Source organism: Gracilinanus agilis, chromosome 2 (assembly GCF_016433145.1).
Source record: "Gracilinanus agilis isolate LMUSP501 chromosome 2, AgileGrace, whole genome shotgun sequence".
NCBI classification, from domain to species: Eukaryota; Metazoa; Chordata; class Mammalia; order Didelphimorphia; family Didelphidae; genus Gracilinanus; species Gracilinanus agilis.
In genome coordinates this window covers 538,729,846-538,743,052 of record NC_058131.1, presented here as the reverse complement: position 1 = coordinate 538,743,052, position 13,207 = coordinate 538,729,846, and the positions used below count along the sequence as shown (strand labels likewise).

The window sequence follows — 13,207 nt, the reverse complement described above, 5'->3', positions numbered from 1 at the left end:
TTGCCTTATATAAATGACGAAAGAATATTCTGATTCATAATTTTCCTGGGCATCCTGGAGAGAGGATAGACTATATGGTCTCTGGTTTATGTGTCAATAGAACTTTTGGGGGAAAAGTGAATAGATATAAAAATTTTATGCTGGCCAAGAGTAGAGCAGGTTCTGAGTATCAAGTTTACATTAAGTGTCATTTTAGGAGCATGTCTAAATGGCGGTCACATGTTAATAAATGTTACCCTGTTCAACTTTTACATGGGAAAGAGTAGTCCCCGGTGTTTTTACACTTATTACATCATAAGATCATAGGCTTTAGAAATTCTCCCAGTGTCACATAGTCAACAAATTAGCAAACACTTATTAAGCACTTACTATATTCCAAGCATGCTGCTAAGTTCAGGGGATACAAAGAAAAATGAAAAATGGTTCCTGCCCTCAAGAAGCTCCCATTCTGGCAGAGCCAGATTTCAAACCCAGGCCTCATAAATTCAAAACTAATGTTTTTTCTTCCATACTCTGACGGCCCCTTTAGTCTTTCCTTTATTGGTGCATCTATTTTCTACCAAGAGAATTATTGTCACGTGCTCTCTCGAAGAAGGCCTCTATTAAAATGTAGTGGTTTTTTTGGGAGGGAAGGCACATTAATTCTCTTACATCTGTGATCATGTTAGCATATTGTTTTTGTTTGGTTTTGTTTTTATTCAAATTAATCTGGGCACAAGATAGGTAATTTTTTATCTGGTAGGGATGGGGTGCAGTGTGGCCAAAGGGGACAGGGTCCAGAACAATACCAAGGTATACAGATCTGAAAAACCTTTCAGTAACCAGTGGTTACTTGGTTTAGTAACTTGGGTTGAGTTGACATTTGAAGTTCCAAAAGGGAGGGAGGAAGACAGAAAGGAAACCTAGAAAGATATAGAGGTATCAGAGAAAACTTGTCCTGCTTCTCAGTTTGTCTTAGGTCTACCATGAGGGATTGCGCTTCATTCTCCTGAGCCCTAGTTTCTACAGGTTGGCATGGTATGTGAGAAAAGAAGAACAGGTCTTTAAAAAATCTTTTTCATATGGCTGATGTGTACTGGTTTGAAACTAGAGCACAGAGGAAATAACTATACTTTGTGAATGTTACTGAAGTGGAAAGGATTTTAGAAGACAAAATGAGCTACTAAAAACCCAAAGGTAACTGGAAACATAAACCAGAAAGACAATTATACAATATAAGTTTCTGATTCTTACCCACCTATTTTCCTAGTGGCATTGCTTTCAGTTTTGTGTCCTCATGCCTGATATTCTCTGATATTAAAATAGAGCGAGTTACTAAATTTCTGAAATAAAATCATGCCCATAGAAGCCATTATTATCTATGTGTAATTTGCTAGTACAGTAATGTACAGTTGATCCAATTTAACACAGCTGAACTTTTGAATTTTGGGGCCTCCACATTCTTCCCAGTACCTCTGATGTTTCATTGTAGTAAATTAGGCAGCTTGTCCAAATAGCTTTTAGTATAGCTCCAGGGACCAGTCTGTATGTCTGTCTCTAAGAAACCTCTAAGTTAAAAGTTATTATAGAGCTTTTCTCAAAATATTCATCCTTGCTATTCCCTCATCCTCCACAAATATGTAGTAAGATGTTTGGGATACAATAGTAGGCCCACAATTCCTAAGCTCCTGAACTAATTCCTAAACTTTGTATTTCCCAGTCACAGTTGATTTGATTTTTAAAATTTTATTTGATTTTTTTAATTAATTAATTAAGAATATTTTTCTAGGGTTACATGATTCATATTCTTTCCCTCCACTCTTCACCCCCAAGTTGACGAACAATTCTACTGCATTATACATGTATCATTGTTCAAAACCTATTTCCATATTATTAATATTTGCAATAGAGTGATCATTTAAAGTCAACATCCCCAAACATATACCCATTGAACCATGTGATCAATCATATGTGTTTCTTCTGTTTCTCCTTCCACAGTTCTTCCTCTGAATGTGGCTAGTTTTCTTTCTCATAAGTCCCTCAGCCTTGCTCTTGATTCATGCATTGCTGCTAGTAGAGAAGTTCGTTATGTTCAAATGTACCATAGTGTATCAGTCTCTGTGTACAATGTTCTTCTGGCTCTGCTCCTTTCACTCTGGATCAGTTCCTGGACATCATTCTAGTTCACATGGAATTCCTCCAGTTCATTATTCCTTTCAGCACAATAGTAATCCATCATCATCAGATACCATAATTTGTTCAGCTGTTCCCTAATTGATGGATACCCGCTCATTTTCCAGTTTTTGCCATTACAAAGAGCGTGGCTATAAACATAAAATTTTATTTTAATAAAAACATTTAACTTATTTATTTCTTGACATTCTTTTCTTCTTAAATTTTAAGTTCTAAATTTTGTCTCTCTCTCTCACCTCTCCCTTACCCACTAAGAAGGCAAGCAATATAATATCAATTATACATTTAAAGTCATGTTAAAATATTTCCATATTAAGCATATTTCAAAAAGGGCAAGAAAAATAGAAAATTATACTTTAGTTGTACTAGGAGTTAATCAGTTCTCTCTTTGGAGTTGGATAGCATTTTTTCATTAGTCTGTGGATTTTAAAATTAATATTCAATATCTCTAAAGTATATTATTTATAGAGATTTATTAATATTAACTAGAGAGCTAGAGAACACAGAGAATGTTCCCCACTCACTTCACGTGGAAGAGAGAGTTAGGGCAACAAAGACCTGCCATCACTCAATTCACAGGGAAGAGCAAGGGAGAGGGGCATTACCCAAAACTTATATACAATCATGCAAAAGATGCATGTATATAGAAAGGAAAAAGAATTGTGGGTGATACAGAAAGGAATCCTGGGCAATGCAGTCCCAGGGATTCAAGATTTTCCAACTATTCAAGTCCTTTGGAATTGTCTCAGATCATTGTATTGATTACAGTAGCCAAATTTCTTGTAGTTGGTTGTCATTGCAATACTGCCATCACGCTGCACAAGGATGTCCCAGTCCTTGTTACTTTACTTCCTATCAATCTATATAATTCTTAGGGGCAGTAAAACAGCTCAATGGATTGAGGAACAGACTTAGAGAAGGGAGTTCCTCCTGCTGTGTGACTAGCAAGTCACTTATTCCCCATCGTCTAGCCCTTACCACTCTTTTTTATTGGAACCAATACACAAAATTGATTCTGAGATGGAAGAGAAGGGTTTCAAAAGAGAAACAATGGATATGGGTCTTAGCGTTTTTTCCTGAGATACTCCTTTGTCATTTCACAGCACAGTAATACTCCTTCACAATCATATGCCACAACTTGCTTAGCCATTCCAAAACTGATGAGCATCCTCTTGATTTCCACTTCTTTGCCACCACAAAAAAAGATCTGATCTAAATATTTTTGAACATGTAAGTTCTTTTTCCTTTTTCCCTTGATTTCTTTGCAATATAGATGTAGAAGTGGTATTGTGAAGTCAAAGGGATGCACAGTTCTTTATCCCTTTGGGCCTAGTTCTCAATTGTTCCCTGAAATGGTTGGACCAGTTCACTGCTCCACCAGTAGTTCATTAATGGAGTTATCTTTCCTTCACCCCATCAAGCATTTATCATTTCTGATAATTGTGAGGTGGTATCTCAGAGTTGTTTTAATTAGCATTTCGCTAACCAGTAGTGATTTAGAGCATTTTTTTCATATGACTATAGATAGGTTTGATTTCTTCTTCTAAAAACTGCCTGCTTATATCCTTTGACCATTTTGGGTGGGACAATGACTCTCATTTTTATAAATTTGACTCAGTTCTATACTCAGTGTATATTTATGAGAAATAAGGCCTTTATTTGATATTGCCTCTGGTACCTTTTTAGCAAAAGGTAGTTTCCCTAATTATTTCTTACTTAGGTCTCTCTGCTCACCTGGGGTGAGAGGACATTGGCCTAAACTCTTCAGGCTTTTTTGGGTGCTCTTTTCAGATCTAGTTCTGGCGCTTGGCAAGTTTTTATTGTTTTGAAGATGGTGTGATTCTGGGAGAGGTATGGGCGCTGTTCTCATCTTTGCCCCACGAGCGCTCCTCTTTGCTTGGGTAATGTGACCAGGGTCCCTGCTCCCCTGTGACGGCTAGAAGCACCCCTCTCCATCCTGGAGCTGCAGCCTAGAACTGTGTATGGGCAAGAGAGTTGCCCATCGTTGCCAGCTGTACCCACTGTCAACAAAGGGTCCCTTGTCATGTTTCTTTTTTCTTTTCTTTAAAAAAAAAAAACAACTCCCTCTGTCTTAGAATCAATTCTAAATATTGGTTCCAAGGCAGAAGAACAGTAAGGGCTAGGCAATGGGGGTTGTCACTTGCCCAGGGTCACATAGCCAGGAAGTATCTGAGGCCAGATTTGAACCCAGGACTTCCCGTCTCTGGGCATGAATCTCTTAGCTGCCTGTGGTCATTTTCTTTCTTATGGTTACCCAGTCCCCCTTATTGACCTGGGGCTTTGTGTGTGGGTCCTGGCTATACCTTCACCCCAGACCACAGACTTCTGTTGACCTCTTAAGTTTTCTTAGGCCAGAAAAATATCTCACCTTGACTTTTGTCCTACCACTCCAAAATTTGCTTTGAGGTGTTATTTGAAGTCGTTTGGAGAAGGTTGGGAGAATTTGGCTGGGTGACTGCCTCTAATCCACCATCTTTTCTACTCTTAAATCTTGAATTTCTCACCAGTTAGCACTAGTTAAACCTAAACTGTAGCATTCGTCAAGCATAAATTGCAAGAATTTATCATTAGTATTGGTTCAATATTTTACTATACTGGGCCTTCATTGTACCTAATCTGTTTTATTAATTACTCCTATTGTTCTTTACCTTAGTTCTGAACTGTAAGACAGAAGTAATTATCCATAGAGGTCCTTCAATGTACTGCATCCCCTCTTTGCACTTTCACATTCCAGAAGCGTAGTAAGACCATTTCCACATTGACAAATGATGACAAGGTGGATAATGGGGAAACATGGGACATGTAAACGGGGGCCTCTGGCATTCCAGAAGGATCCCCCAAACGTGCACATGCTCCTTATTCCCTGTGGCGCACATGTCAAACCTAAATCCACACCTCCGCCTGAATTTAGCCATGCGCGTTTTCCAGGTTTTCAGGAGAGGCGAAGGTTTCTCTGGAAAGGGAGATGATTAGCCCCCAGACCCTAATTAATTCCTACAGCTGGAGCTACTGTTTCACATGTGGAGCTGCTACTGCATACCTGGAGAGCTGATATTCCATCAGTTCCAGAGATGCTACTCTACCAGCCCCATGGCTTATCCATTAGCCCTAAGGCTATTTGGTTAGCTTCCAGGCTAGGAGTTTGGGTCTCTCGTTCTTGGGGTGAAACCCTGCTACAAACTTGGGTGTGTTTTTCCCATAACGTCTTGGTTCTGATGGTTGACTTCTTTATACTTTCCCTCCTTTTGTTCTCCCAAACCTAGTGCTGAATGGCATGCTTTTAAAAAAAACAAACCTCAATCTTACCTTGAGAATTTTTGGTGTTAGAAGCTTTGAAATTGTCAGTTTTACCTTGAGAAAAATTTGGTGAAATAATTTGCAATAACCTGGGCTACAGTGGAAATGGGTAATTACTGTACTATGTGCACTTAAATGTTTGTTAACCTACCAAGTAACTTGCAGGTGGTAGGCCACTTAATTTGCATTTATGCCAGCCCTTTCCTCACCATCTATGAAAGTCAAGTGACTTGCCCAGAGTCACACAGCTGGTAAGTGTCTGAGGCCAGATTTGAACCTAGGACCTCCCATCTCTAGGCCTGACTCTCAATCCACTGAGGTACACAGCTGCCCCCTCCTCACGATCTTTTGGAAACTTCCCATTGTGCCAAACAGCTAAAATTGCACTAACTGCTTCTGTCTCTATCCTTGGACTACCCTACTTTGTTCATAGGCAAATTTTTCCATTGTATCCTTTGCCCAATCACTTTGCTTTCAGTTTGGAATTTTGGGAAGAATTTGGTATTGATCTCATCCTGAGAACAGGTGGACTGAAAGAATTTACTGCATTGTCAGATTTAACACTTGAATTTTCAACAATAGCTTTGGGAGAAATGGATAAAGTTCCAAATTCTGGAATGGCAATGTTATTATTCAATCGTAAAGAAAAGAAAATTCTCAGGAATGCAGTTTTTATTTCAGTGGCCAATGGATGTAATTCATTGATTTCTTCCATCTTAATCCATGTGGTGCTTTGGGGAGATGGGCACCTGCTATTGTGCTGTGCTTGATGTGGAAATTTGATGTTTTGGAATTGTTGAGGCATCACGCCTGGTGGGATTTTTAATAAACAGGAAGATAGGCTTTACTATTTTTTGTTTACATCATCTCTGGGTTCAGTCAAGTGTTATTTTGTCAAATTAATGAGTTATACAGCCGTATGCATTAACCAAAAGGTTGCTAAAGTATCACTGGAAGTTGGCAATGCGTTGTTTTAGAATAAATGCCAAACTAGATGCCATCTGTATCTAAAAAGGAAAAGAGTCTTTTTTTTGTCCTTTATTCCACAATGATTCCACAAGCACCCCTCTGCAAAACTTAGTTTCATAGTAAGGAGGAACTTTAGTATCTGTAGATTAAACTGTGGATACCTTCTGGATCTACTAATATAAATCAAGCTTTTGGCAATGTCCCGTGCAAAATTCAAAGTGGGTAATGGACCAGGCAACTTGGGCTTAACTTTTCTCTAAGTTGTCCAAGTATATCTAGAGTAAAAGTTGAATGAAATGATTCCATAGCACTCCTACAAAAGTGAAAATAGTTTCTTTCCTAATGCTCTTTCTATGGTTCTTTCATTGAAAACCCTCACTGATCAGTTCATTTACTTATGAAGGTAGCTGTGCTGGGCAGCAATTTGATTTTTCTTGCTGGAACACAAAGGAAGTTTTCATACCTATTCCAGATCTGTGACTCATTTTCATGTTTTCCCTCCTAAAAAGCAGAGTTGCTTTGCAAAAAAAGATCTGGCTGTGTGGCCATTATTTTAACCAGCGTTAGAATGTGTGTGAAGGCTATTATGAGAGTCTTTTCTCACAATGGTAGAATAGGAATCCTGGCTATACCTAATAGATTTAATATTGATGATTATATATCTTACTTTATGAAGTACTTAGATATAGATTCCTAAAATTTGTGTAAATTGAAGCATTTTATTGGTACTGGCTATTTAATGGAATACCATACTGAATCTTTTTTTTTTTTAATACAAAAATTCCTTGAGTTGCCAACTAATACTGATTTATCAGTTTTGCAATGGATCTATGATATCATCTCATGGATATGGGTCCTTCTGCCGGTGGTGCAGATCACAACCCGCCCTTGCTTTTTTCATCTGAGAGTACATGTCTGCTTATAAATCCTCCACAAGCAGTCCAACAAGTATGCTAGGAGCTTTTTTTAGGTTTCTTGACTTGAACACCAGTACAACATGCAGTCTGTCTTTGTTACTTGCTCTTTATTTATGGCAGATCCACTTTTTTTCTAGTCACATATCTCTTTGATATCTTTTATACTTTTCTCTGTAGTTCCTTGGTAATATGCTGCAGCCATTTTATATTCACTATGCATTACTCATTTGTCCTTTGGCTGAATCTTGAGTTTGATTCCTTGGAGGCTATGGCATTCAATCTGTACCCAGAAAGCACTTCTAGAAGAATATCAGTGTTTGACACTGATATTTTTAAAAGGCACATTTTTAAAAACCCTTACCTTATGTCTCAGAATCAATATTAAGTAGTGGTTCCAAGGCAGAAGAGCAGTAAAGGTTAGGCAATTGGAGTTAAGTGTTTTGCCCCAGGGTCATACAAATAGGAAATATCTGAGGCTAGATGTGAACTCGGGACCTTCCATCTCTAGGCCTGGTATTCTCTCCATTGAGCCACCCAGCTGCCCCATTTCTACTGACTTTAGCATCTGGCTTATGGCATTTCTTTCTCATCTTTTCCCCTGCCATTTAGTGACTTAAAAATCTTATTGTTGATTATCCCAACACTCTTACTTCCTGGTTTCTCAGCCACTATAGATCTTGAGCTAACAACAGGCCATACTTTAAAAATCACTATGTGGGGGAGCAGCTGGGTAGCTCATTTGATTGAGAACCAGACCTAGAGACGGGAGGTCCTGGGTTCAATTTTGACTTCAGACACTTCCCAGCTGTGTGACCCTGGGCAAGTCACTTAACTCTCATTGACTAAAAAAAAAAACACCAAAAAAACAAACAAACTGCAGAGGAAGAGCCTGGACTTCGCACAAAGTCTTAGTTCAGAAACTAAAGCTCGAGAGATGAGTGAACTAAAGAAGATAGCAAAGAGTAAGAAAAATTATTGCAAATCTAAAAATCACTATTCTTTCAAATACCACTTTCAATATCTTGAACTTGAATTTTGCTTCTTTGATCAAAATCTTCTGTCTTTACACATCTCTAATTCTTGTTGAACTCATTCCTTCCCTTTTATCATAGACCTCTTGTTCTTATCCCCTTTCAGTTCACTAGTCCTATTTTTCATTATTTATATCCTTTGACCCAACGGTTGACAACCTTTTTGGCCCTGAGAGCCAGAAACGCCTACGGAAGGAGGATGAAGGAGGCTGAAGGCACTGGAATATGGGGTGGGGGCTGAAGGGCCCCCTGGGGCACATCCTGGGGCTCTGCACGGACTGGCTGGTTGGGAGGTGGAGCCACTTATGGCTTGAGAGCCATATGTTGCCTACCCCTGCTTTAACCAAATCAACAGTAAATTTAGTGATGTGCTTGTATTGTTTATTTTCATTTTTTGTGCTCATACATCTCTTTCCAAGATCTCAAACCCTAGTGCTTTGAAATTTGGACTTTGCTAAAGAGTCGTATATTTGAATGAATTGAATTCCACATAGGTTGACTTTTTGGAAATAGTTTACTTTAGAGAAAAAAAAAAGGAGAAAAAGGGAACTTGTTGAGCTACAGGTGTCTTTGGTTTGCTTAATTAGAATTATATTCTTCATTTTGTCTGCAGGTGACTCCTTCTCACAGTTTCGTTTTGCAGAGGAAAAAGAATGGGATACCGAAGCTTCATCTCCTAAACAAGTAGGTTGGAATTTTTTTCTTCTTGCAATGTTAATATACTTAACTTAAAGATATATAATTCATATTATTTTAATGCTGTAAGGTATACAATGCACTTTCTTCACAATAACAGGTAGTACAAGTATTATAGCAGTTGTGTAAGGGATAAAAAGGGGTTTTGATTGGATGAATATTAAAAGATTAGGTTGCCAGAGAATTGAATAAATATCAATTCCCAATTAAAGAATAACCTCAAGTCAAAACGACTTTTATGGAAGTTTATTTACAAAATATAGGAAAGAATGGAAGCAGAGAGATGAAAAGAGGGTAGAATAAGAGATTTGTATTTAAGTCTGGGCTTTACTCCAGCAGGGCTCCAGAGGCCCAGCCAGAGCCTAAAAGTCAATTAACAAGGGTTTTAAGCCACAAGGGCTTCTCCCGATCAAGGGAGCCTCCACGAGGCTAGTACCCCCTGGGAGGTTAAAGGAGTCAGCCTTCTTCACTCACCACGTGTAGTTCTAAGAGAGAGATTTAAGAGCAGTCTCACCAAGGTCTTAAGGTCCCAGGTCCAGAGCTCCTCCAAGTCCAAGCAAGTACCAGAAGAGAGCCTGGCTCTTTTGCGTCACTTCCTGTGCCTTCCTCTTAGTTTGTATGTACAATCACAACAGATGCTTTTTTTAGGACTGCCCAGGAGGCAGTCAGTAAATTCTGATTTGCTACTCATTCTAATACACATAGGTGGGTTTCAGACCTCCAAACTTGTGAGTTAAGGGAAGATGTTTTCACCTTTGGTGATTAAATCTAAAGATGGGCAGGGTAGATTTAATCTCATTATCACAGTTGTATGGATGAGGAAACTGAAGCAGAGATTGATTGTTACTTGCCCTTTTAGAGATACTTGAATTATTGTATATTCTCACTTGGTCAAGTTCTGGTGCGTAATGGCTTCCAGAACACACTCCCTCCTTCTTCAATGAATTCAGTACCTGAATCATAATCTTTTTTTTCCTTCTCACTTCTTGCTCTCATACCATGAGACTTCAGCATACAGACTGATACTCCATCAAACACACCTACTCCTTAGATTAGTTCCTATGACCTATTTCTCCATCCTATCACACCTGCTGTTATATTCAAATTCTGAGGATTGTTAGTCTCACCTTGATTGACAAGTGAAGATAGTTGGAGACATTGGCATGTTCCTGGATGCTGTGAAGACAGGAGCAAAGGCAGTTGGCCTGAGGATATAAATACCCCTAACAGTCATCTGGGAGAGGTCTTTGGTCTTTGGGTTTTGGAGCTTAGACCATTGATCGTTGATTTTGGAGCAGTGATCTATGGGTCTCTGACCATAGGTCATTGGTTCTCTCTGAACCTCCCTAGATGTTTAGGCATCTGAATCATCATAGCTATTTAGATCTCTGGGCCCCGGGTGGGAACCGGGAGGAGGGAGGTATAAGAAGAAGAGGGTGAATTTTCTTAAGGGTGGTTACTTCCTGAAGGCTGTGCAAGGCTGACATATCACAAACTGCTAACAAGGAAGCTGAGAGAAATCATCATATATGTACCAACCGAGCAGATTGCACTCTCTGGTTTGATAGTGGCCAAGCTGAACCAGAGGAGTGGAAACTACTAGCTCCAGCTTTACTGAAACAACAGCCTACAGCTAAGGGATTATTGATCATAGATATTAGTGTGACAGGGTCTCCTATCCCCAATCCGTTCCTGATTATCCCTTTCCCTATTTAAGATCAATAGATAAAGTTTTATTAAGTACCTTCCTGTGTGGTCATTATATCATGACCCTTGGGAGGGAACAACACAGTCAGATGAAACGTGATCCAAGGCTAATTAGAGCCCAATATTATTAATTAATCAACCCCAGGTGGGAGCTGAAAGGGTTACCCATCCACCAGACCATTAAGGGTCCTACCTGGGCACTGTTATTGAGAATAGGGCATTATACCATCAAGCAAAGGTGACTGAGTTGGTGTTCCCAGTTACCAGGTACCTAGGGGAATACAAAGACAGCTTCCCTAACCAATATCCCCTAGGAACATAGTAGTATCAGAGGAGTCCTCTATTATCTTTATAACACTACACAGAGATGATCATACTTTTGATCTTACTATTTTTTAAGAATTCCACATAAATTCATGAACTCTGAAATTCCTTTATCTTATCATAAGCTGTTCTCTCCTCCTGCTTTGCAAAGCCAAATCTTGTTTTTTGTCCTTGCCTCTTTATCTTATCAAAGATTTTTTTTCCCTGCCAAACCTCAGCCTTGAATTACTCCCACCATCTATTACTGCCTTTACAAATCATGGACTGCTGAATGAAGCTAGAGAAAATCAAAGGCATGCTATGCTATAGATTTGTTACATAATCTCAGCTGGGCTTCATTGCAGAGAAGGCAGGCCTTGAACATTGTTATAGGAAAAAGTTAAGTTAAGGAGGAAAGTGTGTAAGTTTGTAGAGGGCAACAGAGAAAAAGATTCTGGAATTCTGCAGGGGAGAGCTAAGGTATTACTAGGAGACAGTTGGGCTTGTGCTGAGCCCTGTCTCTGGTGTTGACCTGGAGGAATTGGCTATTTTCCCTTGGTTATTTTCTACCTTATCTTCCCATCCTACCTGAGGCTCTGTTATCCTGCTTCCCTGCTGGCTGGTTGATACATCTACTGAGCTTCCTAGAGTGATCCTGAACCATCTGACATCTGATTGTGAGACTAGGCCTAGATCCTTTTGGATCTTGGACCTTATTTAGCTCCTGTCAGGCTTACACAGACCCTTTCCTTAAAATCAGCAAAGGGGGTTTAGTGTTATTTTAGCCAAGAACAGGAATTGGGATTTTAGATAGTGAGGAGAGGAGGAGAGTGGGAAAATCACTGAAGAAATCTCTGTGAAGAGATATTTAGATCTGGGGTTTTCAGTAGTTGGCATTAGATTAGATCATCCAGTCTTCCTTTTTTACCTTCCCTTGTTAATAAATCCAACATCCATCTCTTATATATCCTAGTCTGTATTTGTTAACTCAGGACAGGCTTTATCTGGACTGAATCTGTTATCCCACAGTTAACCTAATCACATTGGCCCAGTTTAATCCATTCCCAAAAACCCTTTGCCTTTTTTACAGCATCTCCCTTATCAAGTCATGATCCTACCTACCACAGTGACCGCCTCAAACCTCATATGGTTTTTTCCTTCCTCTACCTTCTCTCATATTTCAATGAAAACTTGAGGTCACTGATTGAGAGCTCCCTCTTCTCCCTTTTTCCTCATCCCATATCACTTTCTGAAACATCATTCTAATTCTCTTACTAATCTTCAATCTCTTCCTGTCTACTGGCTGCTCTGTCTAAAGATACCAGTGATCTCTCTTTTTTAAACCCATACCTTCTGTCTAAGAATCAATACTATATCAATACTATGTATTGTTCCAAGGCAGAATAGTGGTAAAGAGTAGGCAGTTGAGATTAAGTGACTTGCCCAGGGTCACACAGTTCAGTTCTTGATTGCCAAATCTAATGGCCTTTTTCTCCATCCTTTTTCTTTTTGACTTCTCTGCAGCCTTTTTTTTTTTTTAACCCTTACCTTCCATCTTGGAGTCAATACTGTGTATTGGCTCCAAGGCAGAAGAGTGGTAAGGGTAGGCAATGGGGGTCAAGTTACTTGCCCAGGGTCACACAGCTGGGAAGTGTCTGAGGTCAGATTTGAACCTAGGACCTCCCGTCTCTAGGCCTGGCTCTCAATCTACTGAGCTACCCAGCTGCCCCCACTGCAGCCTTTTAAACTGTTGACCACCTACTTGATACTGTTTTCTCTCTAGATTTTCTAGGTATTTTTCTCTTCCAGTTCTCCACTTGTCATTTTACTTCTTCTCAGTCTCCTTTGCCAAATCTTCAGCCAAATCATACCCTGTAACTGTGGGTATATTGCCTAATTCTCTGTCTTATAATCTCTTTTTTTTTCTTCCATGTCATTTCTCTTAGGAACCTCATCAGCTTCTATGGATATAATTATCATCTCTATGCAGATGATACTTAGATTTATTTTTCCACTTCCAACTCTCTCTCTTGACCTCTGAGAGTCTTTCATCTCCCACCACCTATTGGACAACCCTCCCCTCTTCCTAACTTT

General features: G+C 39.4%; 1 protein-coding gene across 1 annotated transcript in view; it reads left to right on the top strand.

Moving 5' to 3' along the window:
* Positions 1–13,207, top strand: part of AVEN (apoptosis and caspase activation inhibitor) — a 219,641-nt gene that overhangs the window by 197,522 nt on the left and 8,912 nt on the right. The window contains exon 3 of the mRNA XM_044660041.1: positions 9,021–9,091. Within this exon, the coding sequence (XP_044515976.1) occupies positions 9,021–9,091 (71 nt within the window). The remainder of the gene's footprint in view (positions 1–9,020; positions 9,092–13,207) is intronic.